Source organism: Chelonoidis abingdonii, chromosome 8, assembly GCF_003597395.2.
Source record: "Chelonoidis abingdonii isolate Lonesome George chromosome 8, CheloAbing_2.0, whole genome shotgun sequence".
Lineage (NCBI taxonomy): Eukaryota > Metazoa > Chordata > Testudines > Testudinidae > Chelonoidis > Chelonoidis abingdonii.
In genome coordinates this window covers 2,302,484-2,321,492 of record NC_133776.1, presented here as the reverse complement: position 1 = coordinate 2,321,492, position 19,009 = coordinate 2,302,484, and the positions used below count along the sequence as shown (strand labels likewise).

Sequence of the window (19,009 nt, the reverse complement as noted above, 5' to 3'; positions counted from 1 at the left end):
TCCTTAAGGCTTTGGAGCCTAGGGTCCATTTTATCAGAGAAAAGACCCTGCCCCTCAAATGGAAGGTCTTGAATCGTGTGTTGCAGTTCGGGAGGTAAGCCGGAAACCTGCAACCACGAAATTCTCCTCACTGTGACCCCTGACGCAACGGTCCTAGCCGCCGAATCTGCGGCGTCAAGGAAGGCCTGTAAGGAGGTCCAGGAGATCTTTTTCCCCTCCTCAAGGAGGCTCTGGAACTCAGGGCGGGAGTCCAGCGGGACCAGCTTTGTGAATTTGCCCATGGACTGCCAGGTATTAAAGTTGTATCTACTGAGCAGCGCTTGCTGGTTAGCGACATGCAACTGTAGACCCCCTGCAGAGTATACCTTGCGTCTCAGTAGATCCATGCGCTTAGCCTCCCGCGATTTTGGGGCGGGGACTGGCTGGCCATGGCGCTCCCTCTCGTTCACAGACTGCACGACCAGAGAGCATGGAGGAGGATGGGTGTAAAGGTATTCGTACCCTTTAGAGGGTACCATATACTTCCTCTCCACGCCTCTGGCCGTTGGAGGGATGGATGCCGGAGATTGCCAGATCGAGTCCGCTTTAGCCTGTATCGAGCGGATAAAGGGTAGGGCTACACGCGTCGGGGCATCCAAAGACAGAATGTCCACGACAGGGTCCTCCACCTCGGGAACCTCCTCTACCTGGAGGTTGATGCTCAACGCGACATGGCGGAGCAGGTCCTGGTGGGCTCGAAGGTCGATGGGGGGCGGGCCCAAAGTTGAAGTACCCGCCACCGCCTCATCCGGCAAGGAGGAGGAGGAGAGACCGGGGACCAAATGTTCCTCCTGTGGTTCTTGTTCCAGAGGGGGGGCCGTTTCTTGAGCGCCCTCGGGTTCCTGGGTCGCTGTTGAAATGTCGTCATCCGCTGGAGGACGCCTGACAGTGGCCTCCGGTACCCGACAGATGGAAGCCGCAGATTGCGACACCGTGGTGGGATCGCCTTGGGCTTGGTGGTAGGCCCAAGGCGTCCAGAAGGACCACTGCAGTGGCTGTTCCAGTCCCTGGGATTCAGGGAGGAAACAGGCATGGGGGTCCACATCCCCACAGAGAGTGCTTTCTGGGTGGGACGAACCCGAGGGGTGTCTCGACGGCCAGGGCGGAGCGGATAGTCCGTGAGGCTGGTACCAGATGTCACGCCGTGTTGGAGAACAGTACCGGGAGTCGTACCGGTGCAGAGACCGGGACCGAGACCTACAACCAGCACGGTGCCGGGAGGTCGACCGGGACCGAGAGTAACGACAGCGGGATGGACTCCGTCGAGAGTGGTGCCGGGAGGCAGACCGTCTTGTTGAGTACCGGTCCTGGGAACGGGACCTGGACCGGTGCTGCGAGTATGACCGGCACCAAGAGTGGGATCGGTGCCGGGACTGCAAGTGGCGTCTGGAAGGCGATCGGCGATGGGAGCGGTGCCGGGACCTCGACCGCGACCGGTGCCTGTCCGTTGCTCCAATAGACATTGGTCTGAGCATAGCTGGCTTCCCCGTTGAAGAAAGGACCCGCACCGGCAGTGCCGGGGATTGAGGCAGAGAAGGCTCAGTAAGGGCTATCAGTTCCCTCGCCGTTGCGAAAGTCTCCGGCGTGGTGGGAACAGCGAGCTCGACCAAGGCATGCGCCGGGGAGCTGTCTTGCACCGGACTCGATGGCTCTTGCCTGGCCGGAGTTGACGGTGCTGGGATAACCGGTGCCGCGGCAGATGGTGGTGCCAGCCGGCACGGTTTCCCATGCTCAAACTGCGGTGCCGGAGCTGCAGCCGCAGGAGCCTTCGACTTCTTCGCCTTCGGCGAAAGGGAGCGGTGCCGGGCTGACTTCTGCGCCGGAGACTGTTGGTGTCGTGGTGTTCTGGCGGTACCGGCTGCCTTCCGGGTGCCAACGAAGAACTTTCCTGCCTGGTGCGGACTTTGCGGTGCACTTGGTGCCGGAGCTGCCGGGGTCAGGGCCGCTTCCATCAGGAGCTGCTTTAACGCAGAGTCCCGCTCCTTTTTATCTTGGCTTAAGGACTTACAGATACGGCACTTGTCCGTTAGATGGGAATTCCCCCGGCACTCAGGCAACGATCATGGGTTCTCCCGTTGATCGGCCGACGGCAGGGCCCGAGCACTGTTTGAAACCGGAGAGCCAGGCATGAGCCCGGGTCCCGGGCGGGGTGAGAGGATTAACCTCAGCTCTCGAATCTATACAATAACTACCCACTAACAACTACTAGTAATCTACTAAGAATTAACGTAAAACTATAACTTAACCATGAGTGAGACAAAGAACGGGTTGAACGATAGGGAGGTGTGAGGTCAGCTAAGCCGCAATCCACTGTTCCAACGACCGACACGGGCAGGTAAGGAAGGAATTGGGGGCGGCCGGGTCGGCAGGGCATAACCGTGCCGCAAAGGCGCCACGCCAGGGGGCGCCCGTGCCGACCCCGCCGGTGTTGCTGGGGAAATTTCTACGAACGTGCACGCGTCGCGCACACACCTACTTGGGAATGGATATGAGCAAGCATCTCGAAGAAGACTATTATACAATTGCTCTCTTGAGCTTAGGCCACCCCCAACTCAGGCATTATGACGTGCATGACCAAAGAAGGAATCCTTGTTTGTCTGACAAACTAAGGGATTTGGGCACTGAACTATAAATTCATTAGGTATATACAGGTAGTCTAATTTCCCAGATGTCTCGGTGATAATCCAGTCACATGCATCCTCCCGTGGACCCGTCAGTGATTCAGGATTGTGGAGTGCACACCCCCCTTAACTGTCCAAATGCTTGGAAGAAACACTGTGAATGTCACCGCTTCCACTTCAAGAAAGTGTCCAAATATGTCTCCATGACCACGATTCAGATTTGGGTTACTCCTGATTGTCTGTTAAGGCAGTGGGCAAAGCTGGTGCTCAAGATCCCTCCGAATGGTCATTCAGCTGGTCATTCAGGATCCTGATTTTCTTAACATTTACTAGATCCCACTGCAATGCCTTCCCAGCCTTCAAGTGATATTCAATACCATTCTTTCCTTGATGCAGTACTATTTACATCTGTTTTAATATCCTCCGTAATTTTCAAAGGCATTAACATTAATAGCCTAGGAGGGGGTGTTACAGGTAATGGGGGAGATGGCCAGGGCAAGAACGTGCCCGGGTAGCTGTCATTTAAATCCAGTTAGGGAGAGCAATACATACTGAAGGCTTTATCCAGAACACAGGTGCAGCCTGTAGAACAAACCCTAAATCCAATCAGTACCACATTCCAGCATGGGTCCCCACAAATTTCTCCTGCCAGTGTATTAATTCTTTGTTTCTTCACCAGGGTTCAGTTCTTAATGTCCTTTCTAGGTCGGGATTCCTGGACTTTGGCAACGTCAGTGGAGTGAGGTCCTTCTTCTTCCTTGAAGCAGTCAATGGTTCAGCATCCTACGGGGAGAGGTTACCAGCAATCACCCTGTAACGGTTCTGATTCTTCTTAGAAAATTCAGAAGCAACAGTAGATCTCTTGTGGACAAGGGAGAGGTTACTAGCACTTCACCTTATCCTTTTTCCCTGCTGTCCAGAAGGCACAGCAGAGCTAGAGAAGAAATAGGCTAATCATCAGTAGGAGAATCCTCCGAGGTGGAGGGGTTTTTGCAGTGAGAATCATGGGTCCAAGCAGTCAGTCTTTGACACTTCACGCGGTGTTGGTAGTCAGCAGGACTTAATAAGGGCCTTTTCAGCATGGAGCCAAGCAGTCTTTCGTTTGTGGACCTTTACGTAGATCCAGTCTCCAGTTCCAGGAGTGGCAGGGCTGCTAGGGTCTTTGGGTAGCGCTTCTTTTACTGTGAGAAAGGAACCTAACACATTTCATTAGTGGCCTGGCAGTGTTTTGCAGATCTCATAGCTGCTGGGCATATTCTCCCCCCCCTCCTTTCTGGTTATCAGCCAAGTCTTAGTTGTGAGCAGTGTCCTTGAATGGAGCCAGTTGTCTTATCTTCAGTCTGCTAGCTATTATTTTTTCTTTCCAGTTAACTCATTCTGTTCTTTCCTTCTCCTTTTTTTGTGTTCTTTTAACCTACAAAGGAAACTTTCCTCTTCACTCGTACACCTTTTCCCACAACGAACACATTAAAGCATTGCCATTATACAGTCATTAGTCCTATTATTTTCAATGTATGCCACATATACCCTTCACTAAAATAACTTTATTACAGAGCTTTGGAGCAAACAGCCAGGACAGCACACCCACTTTGAGAGTTTCATTCAATACAACCTTTAGTCCAATAGACTTTCCCCATCCCCGCCCTCACGCTAGAAATCTGAGGTAGCCAGAAGGATCCCATGTACAATATGAGGAGTGAGTGTTAACTTTTCATGTTCCTTGCTCCCAAAAACTGTTGTATGCAAATTTTAATAACAATTTTCAATTAAAAGATCTGGCCAATGAAGTTTCTTTTTCTTACTTAAGCAAATGTGTTAGACTTTAGTATATCACATTTTCCTGATTTATCCAAACCTTTGTATTCCAAGTTGAATAAAACAAGTATCTGCATTCCACTCCAACCCTCTTGCCTGATTCCAAACCAGACCATCCCATGAAAACACTAAACACAACAATTCCGGCCACGAGACAAACACCACAAGACAGAACATAGCACACAAAACATATTTCTCTTGTGCCAAGTAAATGCATGATATGTTGAATGCTGGTCAGCTGCCATCAGTTTTCTCTGATTATCTGAAGACAAAAAACAGAGGTCTCCCCTTCTGGGCAGTCAATCATTACTTAATATACAAATACCCTTGTTGATTTCAGGCAGACAGAGATTACCTCATATTTTTTTTGTATTTGTTTCATAGGCAGCCCAGTTTCAGTGGCTTCTACCTTATCAGTTAGATATTCGCATTAATACAATGCTTTCTGGCCTGCTTCTGGATCCCAAGCTATCCACACTTAAAGATTCTTACCTTAAAGGGACATAATTAACTTTACCAGAATTTTTTGATTGCTTTTTACTTTTTAACTCCTGCTTTTCAAACACTGAAAGAAACATCACTACTTATAGTGCGCTTAGAGCCCAATAAATTTCAATTACTAGCACTGTATATATTTCTTTAGCTAATTCAGCTAAATTGTTCATAGCCAATGATTGCAATCTAATAATTTCTTTGCCTGAATTTATTTACAAACAATTTTCAAAGACACCAGAACTTTCCTCTTTAGCATTATACAAGTTGGACTGCTGTTCCCTGCCAGCAACTACAGAGTTAACGTTTCACTCTTCCTTAAATCACTTGCTTGTTTCCCAACAGCCACTTCTATCAACTCAAATCACTATTTCAAGTATTGTCCTGGGTATTTGAAAATCCCCATTCTTACGCTTACTTACTCCTTCCTCCACTATTACGCTCGAATTTCCAGCCTGTTTTTCCAATCTCTCTGGCCACGTCTATACGACGCGCCATTTCGGCGCGTTAAATCGAAAGCTCGGGGTTCGGATATATCGGTCTCGTCTAGACGGGGATGTATCGAAACCAGAGCGCGCTTACATCGATTCCGAGAACTCCACCAAAACAAACGGAGTCCGGATTCGACATGGCGAGCCGCGCACATCGATCCCGCGCGGTGAAGACGGGTGAGTAACTCGATTTTAGATATTCGATTTCAGCTACGCTATTCTCGTAGCTGAAATTGCGTATCTAAAATCGATTTTCACGCGTCGTGTAGATGGGGCCTCTGTCTGTTGCCTGCCCGCCTGGGCCCGATCCTGCTTTTCTCGCTGAACCGTCCCTTCCATGGGCACCAACGTGTTCCACTACCAGTTTAGCTAGAAGGGTGGGCTTCTCAACTAGCCCCCACCCTTCCTGGTCTCTTCCCTTAAACATTATTACTCACAAGACTACCTGAGTCCTCCCTCGTGAGGTTTGCCACCTGGACAAAAACACATGGCCCATTGGCGTTTAACTATTCAATTTCTTCTTGACATTCCTTTATGAACACCAGGTAAAGGCCATTTACTTAACATATAATCCAAACCCCTTTAGAGGGTTTACCCAGAGACCCACCCATCTGTCTGCTGACACTCAAACAGAAAAGAGAATTACACAGAGAACAGAGGGAATTAGTCTAATCCAGGTTTTTCCACTTCTATACACTGACCGCTACAGGGGACGGGACAGAAGGATCTCAATTCGACCTCAGAGCTTCCTCGCACGCATGGCTTCCACTCCAAGGAATTACAAATGAGAGGTTCAGTTCCGCCCACACTCCTAACGCCCAAATGTATACAGAGCAGAAAAACAACAGTAACCGGTTAAACAGAACAGAACCAGAACAAGATAGCGCACCAGAACCAGATAACCAGATAAGAGGCCCACCTCTAACCAGAACCAGATAGTATTTCCTTATCCTTGCTGGCCGCTTGTAATCTATTAAGGGGGGTCAGCCAGCTTTCACAATAGCATAGGGACCGTGGGTCAGACGGGATGTGATGCTGGTCCTAACCAGCCGCCATCCTTAAACACCACCCTGCCTTGGTGCAGTGGCAGTGATTGACCCGATGGCCTAGCTCAGTTCCAACAGGCTCAGCATTGCTGAACATCCTCAAGCCGCTTTTATTTAGGCACCCAACTTACTTCTCCCCCACTGCCATTTCATTTAGTTCTTCTTCACCTCCCGTTCCCAGCCATTGCATGATGTTCCCACCCTCACCTGCTCCAGGTACAGCTGCCCCATTTCACCGTGGGTACAGCCGTGTGTTGGGGGCAGGTAAAGGGATCTCTTTCTTTAGCTGGTAGAGATGGTGATGCCCTTCCAGTTTCCTGGGGGTGATGGTTGCTATATGAATGTCAGTTGTGACAGATTCAGGTGATGTTGCCAAGCCTGTAGCATTCTTGCAGCTACCTGCTCAGGTACGTTTCTGTACATGAGTTCTTAGAATTTGTTCCTTTGTTTTCTCAGACATTATGGAGTGGCTGTGGCCTCCAGTGAAATGATCCTGGGGTATCTAGGGATGAGATTGGAGGAAAAAGCTACACTAGCCTGCCACCCTAGTGAAACCCAGAACTGTAGGAAATGCTCATAGCAAAATCTGAAACCACACGGCGTTCGACTGGTGTCAGGGTTTGTCACTCACTAGAAACTCACCCCAGCTGTGTAGAAAGATTTGTGAACAAGTCTGACCCATTTCTGGTTTGTATCAAAACCCAATGAAACTGTGTGGCTCTGAATGAGTTTCACTTTGTTTGGGGTTCAGACACTCAGGGTTGGTAAAGCCTCCCAGGCTGGAACAGAAGGGAAGAGTTCACACCAATGTGTGCGTGTGCCATAGAGGAAGCATAATGTAATGGGACGGAGCGCCAGGTTGGAGCTGGGGCCACCTGAGAGCGGTTCCCATCTCTGCATGGACTGGCCTTACAAACCCGATTCAGCTACACCGCACCTCTGAATCTGAGGTACCGTAGATTCTGCTTGTTAGCCAGCAAAAAGCTGCCATTATCCGGCAGTTGCTAATAAGTGGAAAGCAAGTTTGCAGGGCCGCAGCCAGGGAAGGCAGCACTGGGGCATGCATGAGAGATGACAGGTAGGATGGGGACTGACTGAAGAGCTCTGAAAATGCAGACAAGTCGCTTATGCTTGATACAATAGACAATGGGGAGCCAGTGGAGGGATGCACAGTGTGACATGATGAAAGCAACTGGCTAGGAAAATGGTCTTCGTAGCGGTATTCTGAATGGATATAAGCAGGGCTGGACTGCGTTTGTCAAGGCCAGAGAAAAAGATGTTCAGTAATCAAGACATGAGATGAGGAGAGTCGTAGGTCAGGTCACTCAGCAGGGTGAAAAATCCACCCCCTTTGAGCGACATAGTGAAGGCGACCTAACCCCTGAAGTAGACAGCGCTAGAGCGATGGAAGAACTCTTCTGTCAATCTAGTTACTGCCTCTTGGGGAGGTGGATTAACAACAGCAGTGGGAGAACGCCCTCATCGCTGTAGTGAGAATCTACGGGGAAGCGCTACTGCTGTAGCTGTAGCGTTTGAAGTGCAGAGAATCCCCTCGGGGGAGGGATAGCTCAGTGGTTTGAGCACTGGCCTGCTAAACCCCGGGTTGTGAGTTCAATCCTTGAGGGGGCCATTAAGGAATCTGGGGATTGGTCCTGCTTTGAGCAAGGGATTGGACTAGATGACCTCCTGAGGTCCCTTCCAGCCCCGATATTCTATGATTCTAAGCCCATAGCCAAGTGAATGGATAGGAAAGAATGTATCTTGGTGATGTTACACAGAAAGAATATGCAAGACTTCGGCTGTGTCTGAACAATGTAGACTTAAGCAGCACAGCTCTGCTGGTATAGCCCCCAGCTGACAGAAGGGGGTTTTCCATCCATGTAAGAATGCTGCCTTCCTGAAGGGTGATAGCTACATTGACAGAGGCCTTCTTCCGTCGACATAGCTGCATCTACACTGGGGGCGGTTGGCAGCATAACAGTGACAGCTGGGCAATTTCCCCCCACACCCCTGATCAAGGCACTATATTGACAGAACATTTTCAGTGTAGACAGAGGCTGGATATGAGGACCCAGCAAGATGTCCAAATTAAAGATGACACCCTGGTTCTGGGCCTGAGTGATGGGCCAGATGGTGGTGGTGTCCACAGGGGGCAAGAAAGGAGGTATCAGGGAGGGCTTGGGGTGTGTGGGGAGATCTAGGGCTCTGGTTTAGCTATGCTGAGCTTGTGCTCAGGTATACGTGAGAGGTGTCAGAGTGACAGGCCGAGATTTTAGTTTGGACAGAAGGAGACAAGTGTGGAGTAACAAGAGAGACCTGGGCACTGTCAGTGTAGAGATGGTAGTTAAATTTCTGTTTGCAGGTGTGATTACACGAGATAAGGGGACCAGGCAGGAACCCTAAGGGGTCCAGCTTGAGCAGACATACCTGCAGTAGCTGTGATAACAGGCGGAAGGAGCAATAGGAGAAGAACCAAGATGGGTCAGAATCCTAGAACCCAAGGGAGGACAAAATTTTGAGAGGAGCATCAGCAGCGGTGTCCAAGTTGGCTGACCATGTAGGAAAGTGAGGATCGAGTACTGGTTCTGAGGTTGGGCTAGGAAGAATTCTCATTACAGACTTTGGTGAGAGTAGTTTCAGGACGTGCCAGGGGAAAAGCCAAACTGGAGAGGGCTATGATGGAGCATACATGCACACTCATGCTCAAGTGTTCCTTTTAGAGTGAAAGTGGCTTTTCGATGTTTCACATAGATCAGTGTGAAAAATTCCCAGTCTCCTGAAGAGTCACAGAAAATGACAATATGCAGGGCGTGAAACCACCTGAATCAGCCAAACAAAATCATTCTGATGTTGACTATTTTAGCAGCTTTGTTGCTCAGTCCAAGAGAGCTGGAGGAGGGGAGTAAGGCTTGGGTGGGAACACTTGGGAGCAGGGGAAACCAGCACCTGGTCATGGGAAGCCTGCTCTAGCCCATAGAGCGAGATGCTTCATTTGTAAATCTCAGCAATTTTATTGGATGTGGGTTTTTTTGAAAACGGAAATCCCAGAAACACGCACTAATCAAGGAAACATTATCTGGAGTCAATGCTATTATATCTGGAAAATAGATTTTAATTTGAAAATAAAATGCAGTCTCATATTACAGCTACATCATTTAAAATAACAGCAAGAGTAAGAATACCTTTGCGAGCATTATTAGAGATGGGCCTGACGTAACCATAGACGTCAAGGCCAGAAGGGAGTGTCAGAATCATCTAGGCTGCCCTCCTGCATGTTGCAGGCCACAAAACCTCACCCCCACTCCTGTAATAGGCCCATGGCCCCTGGCTGAGGTGCCGAAGTCCTCAAAGCTGTTAAAGATTCTCCATGTAAGCAGGCTCCCTGGCAGCAAAAAGCTGGTGGAATGGCTCTGCACTGTCCCTGTTGCAGCCCTGGCTGGGTGGTTCTTGGTGGGGGTTCAGGCTCTGTTGGCTGTCTAAACCTGCTAGTGGGCCATGTGAAGCTCAAGCAAAAACCGGAGCAGCTGTGAGGCTGCTCTAATGGACTGCAGGGGTGAGTCAAGGCCAGAAAAGCTTCCTTTGGCCTCTCCAACTCTGTTCCTGCCCTGAATGCATCTCAGCCAGGGTGGGTCATTGGGGTCCTGGTTTGGGATCTGAGCTTACCGTTCCAGTCTATCACTGTGATGGGCTGAATCAAACACCCGGAACTGTTGGGGTCCAGATTTCCAACCTCCAGGCTTCCAGGAGAGCTCAAAGCAGGCAGGACTTAGGGACACCTTGTGTGGCAACATGAGGCAGCAGAGGCTGGGAGTTAGGCAACCAGGGGGTCCATCTGTGTCCAGCCTCAGAGAGCCGAGTTCTGCACGCACTTTGTCTGAGGGGCACTGCAGGCAGGAGCATTGGCTTTGCTCGTTACCAAGGTAAGGCCCTGGCCTGAGCTGTGGCTGAGGATCATGTGGTGCAGCTCAGCAGGGGGCTGCAAAGGTGATGTCCTTTCAGTCACCGAGCGCTCTCCCAAGCTAGACCAGACTCCTCCGACCTACCCCAGTGCCAGTGGCCACGGGTCGCTGGGCAGAGCCACACAACCTGAGTGGCCTGCGGGGGAAACTGTTGTACTGGCTCTGTGCCACTAGAGCTGGGTTTACGGACACGTTATGCTTCTGGTGTGTCACAAAGCGACCCTGGCATGGGGAATGTGGGCCCAGAAGTTCAGCCAGGTGTGGGGATTCGGCCAATCCCAGCTCTAGTCATACATCTTTACGGCCTACTCCTTTCATGGCCAGCTGCAGCCTTGCCCTGCGCATCTGCCCTGCCACTTCCTTCAGAGCATATCCTCATTGCTTTCAAACACTGGATTCCTGTAAGCTACCCTAGTGTCCTCCACTGGTATCCCCCTGGACTCTGAGAAGACGGTTTCATTCAGAGGAGGCCAGGCTGAGTCCTGCTCCAGCATCCTTTGGAGCCTCTTGTAATGGCTCTTGGACTGGTACCGGAAGCACTTTTTGAGCAGCATCCAGAGGGCTCTGTTTTCAATGACGGCCTCCTGCGAAAGTAAGGGCCAAGGGTCAACTACTGACAAGCCTAGAGCACGGCTATCCCCCTACAACCACAGGACAGGCTCGGCACAAGGAGTGGGAATGCAACTCTCCCACCCTGTCCTGCTGATACACGTCACAGCACAAACCCTGGGCTGCCCGCTTCAAACCTTCAGCTCTAACGCTTCTGCCGCTAGTTACACCCTAGCAACCCCACTCAGCCCAAGGTACTGAGGGCTTCTGGCAATGGGGTGGATGATGCTTCACTCCACACTGCCTAATGACTGGAGGGTAAGAAAGGAATTCATCTCTCGATGTTCATTCACTCCTGGGTCCCGTGGGGTAGCTGCCAGCAATGGGTGCCAAGCAGGGCCATTGATTCACTAGGATCTGGAGGGGGATCACCAGTGCTGCTAACATGGGCTTCCCAGCAGCCACTGTTGGTACAACATTGGGCTACTGTTGACTTGGGATGAAACTGGAGCAGTGACCTAAAGAGTGAAGGTTCCAGTGATCAAGACCCTGAACCATCCTCTCTGCCCACAGGCAGGTGCATTTCCTTTAACAAACTCTGTATGGCTCCAAGATGTTGGGAACTCTTCAATATCAAGTTGGTCTAAATTCAAGCTGCAACTCGCCTCCCTTCCCCACCAGCTTCACTGACCTGCTTCATTGCCATGTGGCCAGTATGTGGGGGTAAAGGAAAGAGGGTCCAGCATGGAAATAAGCTATAGCCATATTGTCTCTACAGAGAAGGAATCTCATGCTTTCTGCATGCACACAATTAATTTCTGCTGCTGTAAACCAGAAGGGATCACCAGCCTATGAATCATTCACACGAAAAGCTGCCCTGGTAGCTGAGTTGGGGGGTTGCTGGCAGGGCCGGTGCAAGGATGTTTCGCGCCTAAGTGAAACTTCCAGCTTGCGCCCTCCACCCCCCTGCACCGCTGCCCTGAGGTGCCCCACCACTTGTGGCAACTCCCCCCCTCCGCCCTGAGGCACCCCCCTTGCGGCAGCTCCCCACCCTCCGCTCTGAGGCGCCCCCCCCAACCCAGCTCACCCCTGCTCCGTGCATGAACACGCCATCGCTGCTTCACTTCTCCCACCTCCCAGGCTTATGGTGCCTAAGCTGATTGGCGCCGCAAGCCTGGGAGGCGGGAGAAGTGAAGCAGCCACAGTGTGCTCGGGGACAAGGTGGGGCAGGGGTGAGCTGCTTCAATTCTCCTGCCTCCCAGGCTTGCAGTGCCAATCAGCTTAGGCACCACAAGCCTGAGAGGCGGGAGAAGTGAAGCAGCCACAGCGTGCTCGGGAAGGAGGCAGAGCAGGGGTGAGCTGGGGCAGGGGAGTTCCCCTGCATGCCGCCCCCCCCTTACTTGCTGCAGGCAGCCCTCCCCGCGCTCCCCTGCCCCAGCTCCCTCCGCCTAAATGCTGGCGGTGACCAGAGTGGCTGAAGATTCGGCCACTGTGGTCGCTGCCAAAGAAGATGGCACCCCCCCCCAAATGCCCGTGCCCTAGGTGACCGCCTACATTGCCTAAATGGTTGCACCGGCCCTGGTTGCTGGTCAAAGCCCACTCTGGATGATTCAAACCTATCTAGGTGGCCTCTGCAGTTTCAGCAGGATATGGTGTTCTTCACCGCCTGCTCTATGCTGTTGTGCACTGTCTCTGCAGCTCATGAAGCTGTTGCTGGACGTGTCCACTGTGGACGAATGAAAAGTTACTCATCAGTAACCACTAGTTGCTTAAGGACATTGCCCCATGCCTACCTCTGGGCATAAGCCACCTTCTGGAGGAACTGGCCCTCTGCGGCTGAGGCTCTCCATGTGAATATGACCATTCAGGTCCGACCTCTCAATGAGAAATGGGGCCACAGCTGCCTTCCTTTTGCTAATCTGCAGCATTTGAATGGAAAACTCTGAAGATGAGGAAGAAGATCCAAACCCTCCTCTGGTCCTGAGAGATGGGCCATCACCCAGTGGGAGCAGTGGTCCCAGTGCTGGCAGCTCATCTCAGGAGGAAAGGTGCCGAGGCTGGGATGCAGCAGCCCACTGCCAGGTTTGTACATATGGATCCCAGTGAGCGCTGCTTTTCTAGATGTTCCCACGCTTGGTTGAGCCATATGGGAATAATATACAGAGCCAACACCCTGGGGAAAGCATCCTTCCCCCCAGTAAGCACTGTGGAGTTTTGGGAGCCAGTTGGGCTCCCTCTGCAGAAAGAGCCCTGCAGATAAGCTACTGCAAGGAGGGAAGAATGAAATTCTTAGCAGCACAGGAGTCCCCCTATCAGCTCAGACCTTAGTCCCCACATCTGCTGCCTGACGTGCCCCGTGCCGGATGCCAGGGATATAGTCCATAATTAGCCAATTGGGCACTGTGGTGCATAGGCCAGGATAGCGGAGGAGCTGGAGGGTGTACACAGTTCCTCTTGACCCCTGTAGCGGTAAATGTACCCCTGAAGCACAAGGATGCTGTAGGCTTCTCCTAGCAGCCCTACCCGAGTGAGACTGTTGATTATGAACGAGCCCATCTGCAAACACAGTGTTAGGCACTATGAGCCTGTATAACAGCGAATGCCACCTCCAGTTCCACCATGCAACCGAGTCCTTTTTTTCACCCGTTGTCAAAGCATTCGCCATTAATTCTGCAAGTGACCAGGGAGTGGGGAGCATCCAGACCCATTTTGCTATTTGGACAATCTTAAAGGTGAGATTAAACACAGGCTCTCACCTCTACAACGAAGGACACAGTGAATGTGACAAGCAGCATTATCACCATGGAGATTCTCCAGAACGTGGGAGTGCATACGAGCTGAGAGAAAGGGAGATGGAAGCCAGTCAGCAATGTGTGTGCACCTGTGAGCATTTGTATGAGCAGACATCATCAGAGCACAGGCTCCTTGTTTGGCTGGATGTATCAGTCACTACCTGCTGAGCTGATGGGGGTGAGCTTGGTCTCTAGCATGAGGAAATCCTGATAAAGAAGAACTGAAATAGCCTTTAATCTCATGGCTCAGCAGAGAAAATAGAGCTGCAGCTTTGGAACAGGAAATCTAATTTATCTCTTTCTTTTTTAAAGAGCAAGAGTGAGAGAGAGGTCATTCCATCTCCGAATCCAGATCCAAACTTCCCAAAGGTTGGGTGTCTTGGAATCTCTAGTTTTCCTTCAACCCATTTGAGGGCTGGAGCCCAGATCCACAGTAGGGATCGGTGCTTTCACCCGGAGTTTGGGTTCCCCCATGTTTCTATTTTTCCTCACCAAAGATTGAGGCTTGATCTATGATATAAACTAAATCCCTCTCTTCCAAGCAGATTCAAATGACACTGCTGTCATGACCTTTCTTCCCAGAGCCAGTTTTAGTCCATTATAACAGCGATGGTGAGAATATGTTACTGTGGGTATGGAGCTACCTGGGATAATGCTTCCTTTCAAGTGCCAGCTAGTGGCTGATTCTGTCCAGTCACAACCTGCTCTGCTTGCTGGGAGTTGCTATGGAGGGAGAGGCATTTGCAGCATGGCTGGTTGGCAAGGAGCAGTGAAATCTCAGGTCTGTTTCCTGCATGTCCTTATTTCCTGATCCAGTTACTGTAGCCCTTATGTTGCTATCTGAACACAGATGCTACTTCAGTGCACTGTAGGCTAGGCCATGCTGGACTCTGGACTGCCCATTAGATTACGACTTTGGCGCTGGTGCAAGGTGCTTGCTGGCAGCCCCAGGGAATGCAGTCCTCTCTCTGCTTGCAGAGCAGGGCCAGCATGGGCGACAGCTCTGCAAGCTTCCACACACCGCCCCCCGCCCTGTGCTCTAACAGTCGACTCCAGGTGTATCCAGTCCATTCTTGGCCTCTTCCCTGAGACGGCCAGCAAGGGCACCGAGTGAAGTGGGTTTGGTGACGTAGAGACCTCTCCAGTAGGGACTGGACCGAACAATACACATAGGTCTCTATCCAGCTGTCAGGTGGCAAGAGTGCCCAGATCCAAGCTGGTTTCAGTCTGGCAATGTAGAGGTGACCGAATGCATATCGCCCCAGGAACTGTTCAGTCCTTCTCATCTGACTCAAACCTACTTTAAACTTAACTGGGCTTCTGACTTACTAAAACACCCAGTGAGACTCTGTGCAGGCTGTCAGATGTGATCCTACTGCTGACTGTAAATGAAATACATTATGGAGTGGTGGTGTAACTGTGTCAGTCCCAGGATTTTAGAGGGACAAGGTGGGGGTTGTAATATCTGTTACTGGACCAACTTCTGCTGGTGAGAGGGACAAGCTTTCGACCTTCCCTCACCCAGACCCGAGGAAGAGCTCTGCTCAAGCTCAAAAGCCTGTCTCCCTCTCCCCAACAGAAGCTGGTCCAATAAAAGATATTCCCTCCCCCACCCAGACTCTCTAATGAAATACAGGGTTAGAGCACAGAGAACACATCCCAACGTGATACTTACATCCAGCCGTGAGTAGAGACTGTCAATGTCGGCAAACACAAAGAAGACACAGATGCCCAGCTGTACCGCTAGCACCAGTACAAATATATCTAAGGGACAAGAGCAGGCAGGTGAAACAATGTGGTTCTGAGCATCTGCAATTGCTCACATGTACTCCTGAGCACCTTCCCCCACCATTTACCAGGCCATGCAGCACAAAACCTCCATGGCATTGTGAAGAGTTTGGAGCAAAAGGAAAATAAACCGAGTAAAAAAACCCCAGCATGGGTCAGTCAAGGGCACACATGCAAGGCTGAGACAAGCCCTGTATGTATAGGTTTTAAGGCCAGAAGGGACCATTGTGATCTAATCTGACCTCCTGCATCACAGAGGCCAGAGAAGCTCACCAGTGATTCCTGGATCAAGCCTGGTAACTTGTGCTTCCGTCTCGTAGAAAGAAATCTGGGGTGAAATCCTGCCCCTGTTGAAGTCAATGGAAGTTTTGCTATTGACTTTCATGGGACCCAGGATATCACTTCTAATCTTGATTAAAGACTGCAAGTGACAGAGAATCTATCACATCTCTAGGTAAGGTATTCTAGGGAGGAATTACTCGCCCTGTTATAGTATGCCACTTATTTCTAGTCTGAATGGCTCTATCCTCAGCTTCCAGCCATTGGATCTTGCTTCGTTTTTATGTGCTGGACTGAGAAGCCCTCTGCTGTCAGAAATCTCTCTATGCAGGTACTTGCAGTCATGATCAAGTCACCTCTTAACGATCTCAAAGAAATGTGATGCTCATGCCTATCCCCACCAGTGCCCCTAACAAAGAGCCAGACACGCAGTCCTCACTCTGGGCTAATTCAAACCTAAACCAAGGAAAATTCCAAGAGAGTTTTGCGTGATTGGGAATGTTAGGACTGGTCCCTCAGAAAGGGTTATCAGCTCAATGAACACCTCTCATTGCAGCTGTTGGGGCTGGACCCACTGAGCATTTCCTGGTGGAATCTCTCAGACGTGAGGAAGGGAGAGCTGTGCTGCAAGGCGAAGGTCTAGACAGCTTCCTAGGTTTTCTTCATTTCTGACTTCTGGTTGGGCCTTGTGAGTGGCAAGCTGGGGGCTCAGGAGTGATTTCCCCTGGGGTGGGCACCAGAGGCCATCAGAGCGCAATCCCAGACAGAGCCAGGGACTTCTTCCTTTTCAGTTTGTCTTTGTGGCGTGTATTTTGGGGCCAGGCAGTGAGTTAACAGGCAGTCAGCTCTGGATTCTCATTGCTACTCTGGCCCTTGACTGGGTGATGGGGCCATTGAAAATGTTCTGGTTTTGGTTTAGTTTTCCTTTGGGATGGGCTCAGACTGAAGCCGTAATCCTAATCCTCTCAGACACTGGTCGATCAGTGTGCTGCAGGGGCACAGACCTGCTTAGGCGATACCCAAAGCAAAGGCTGGTGAGTAGCCGGCATTTTAATTCTGGTTCTTCCTTCTTGATGTATGTCTGATCCATGTTAGCTGTGGAAAGGCCGCCCACCCCACCAGCCAACCAGACACCAAATACCATTTGTTTGTCGTTTGTTTCATACCAGTTCAGGGGAGCTCCCCTTTTCTAGATTCCCCTCTTACTGAAATGTGCCCCAATCACCAGCTCAGACCCTGAGCATCACAGATCACAAAGTTCGGGGCAAATTCTGAGAGGTGCTGAGCTCCAGGAACCATTGGAGCCATGCATCTCAGTCAGCTAGATGCTTTTGAAAAATTGTTGGGCCCCTATTTTTGAAAATGTTTGCCAACAAAGCTTTTGCCAAGGTGTTTCTTAGTGAGCTGGCTTTCTCGGGCCCTGAGCCAGGCCATGGTCTGCCTGTCACACAGAATCAGTGCACTGTACTCACAGTTCGTGTACACAGGCTGCCGGAAAGGCTTTCCCTTGGAGAACACCAGTGCTACCAGGAGGCAGTTGATGGTGCTGAGGAGCCACACTGTGGTGTTTTCGTAGCTCTTGTAGCCATTGTCCACCCCCTCTCTGGCACCTGCATTCTCCATCCCGGGGAAGCCGATGGTGGCAGCGGAGGAAGAATTCTCCACATGACTTTTATTCTCGCTGAGGCAGGCACTGTCAAAGAGGAAGCCCTGTGGTTAGTAATAACAGCCGGCACGGCTGTAGCAGCCTCCAGCTGGGACTCCCAGAGCCTTGTCAGTCACTAATGAATGGGCCTCTGGCAGCTCTGAGAGGGAGGTACATTTTGTTATCCCTGCTTTACAGATGAGGAAACTGAGGCAGGGAGAGGGGAATTGAGCTGCCCAACAGTGAGGCAGTGGCATAGGTGGCACTAGATTCCCCAGTCTCCTGACACTCAGAGCCTGTGCGTAAATCACTAGACCATACCTCCCCCTCCCAGATCTTTGCTATCAGTTGTAATGGTGCCCCAGCGGCATACTGACATGTACATGGAACCAAACAGGAACCTGCGCAGCAGTAACTGTTGCCCCAGATACTCTCCTTTTGCTATCAGAAATCGCACCCAAGTGATCTGGAGTTCCTGGACGATGCGTAACACTAGGGCCAATGACTCGCTTAAGGAAAACCCCAGCCTGTCTACACCAGTCTCCTCAATGTGGCTGCCAAAGCAGAGCCATGCAGAGTGAGTCTGAGCACTGTGACACACATCCTCAGGTGTTCACCCTCCCCTGGCCCCACCTGGGAGCTCACGCTCTGCTCTCTCCTGCTCGACCATCCTGCTGTGATTTCAGCAGAAGCTGTATTACATGTAATCACTCCTCTGGGGCCTGTCAGTAGCTACATGCATGCCAGCCCCACTGTGCCTGGAGTCCCGTGCCTGGGGCTTACCTGTAGATGTTCTGCTGAGCATACCAGGGCTGCTTCTGGACCGTCACAAAGCCAAAAACCTGCATGCACAGGCTGAACAGGATGTTCAGGACCACGGACAGCAGCAAGGGGGGCGAGATCAGCTGGCTCGGAGGCCTGTATGGGACCAGCTTTGGGTAGGCACCGTTCAAACTCACTGGTAAAAGAAGAATGGGGTGGTTTTTTTACTGGTACATCCAAGATACCAGCAGCTTGATGCTATATTATCAGCCATTTAGGGTTAATTAACAGCATCTGCCCTCTGTGAAGTTATCTGGAAACCCCCCGGGCCTGCGGTTCCCCTCATGCGCATGCTTCAGGGGGGTTACTCCTGATTTACCCTAGCATCAGGAAGAGGTACAGTTCAGTGGAATATCCTGATGCAATGGTGCCAAGCAGCAGGTTCATAGCATGGGAGCTCTCATCTGGCACCAAGAGTCATGGCTGGCACTTTTAAGGCTGATGTAATTGAGGTCTTTCCCCAGCTCTCTGAACCCCACCATGTGCAGAGCGCTGCTGTCTGCCTTCACATGCACACAGAAACCACTGCAGGCGTAGCACCCCTCTCCTTACTCTCCGTGTGCTTAGAGCTCCCCAGCGATTTACTCTTGTCTGTCTCAAACTTGTTTTTCTCTCTTCCTGTCTCTCTTCTCTAGCACTGGTTCCCACCTTCCACCAGCAGTGCCCAGCTT

General features: G+C 51.1%; 1 protein-coding gene across 4 annotated transcripts in view; it reads right to left on the bottom strand.

Moving 5' to 3' along the window:
* Positions 1 to 9,653: 9,653 nt before the first annotated feature.
* LOC116823033 (putative cation-transporting ATPase 13A4) overlaps positions 9,654 to 19,009 on the bottom strand; it is an 80,455-nt gene continuing 71,099 nt past the window's right edge. For 2 of the 4 annotated variants that reach the window (XM_032777345.2, XM_032777346.2), the window contains exons 26-30: positions 18,300 to 18,474; positions 17,344 to 17,564; positions 15,480 to 15,568; positions 13,769 to 13,849; positions 9,654 to 11,047 (exon numbers count right to left, since the gene is read on the bottom strand). In XM_032777345.2, coding sequence (XP_032633236.1) covers positions 10,826 to 11,047; positions 13,769 to 13,849; positions 15,480 to 15,568; positions 17,344 to 17,564; positions 18,300 to 18,474 — 788 coding nt within the window. In that variant the 3' untranslated portion in view covers positions 9,654 to 10,825. Of the gene's footprint in view, positions 11,048 to 13,535; positions 13,683 to 13,768; positions 13,850 to 15,479; positions 15,569 to 17,343; positions 17,582 to 18,299; positions 18,475 to 19,009 lie in introns of those variants that run through there. The other 2 variants (XR_004373308.2, XR_004373309.1) reach the window with 2 other exon arrangements.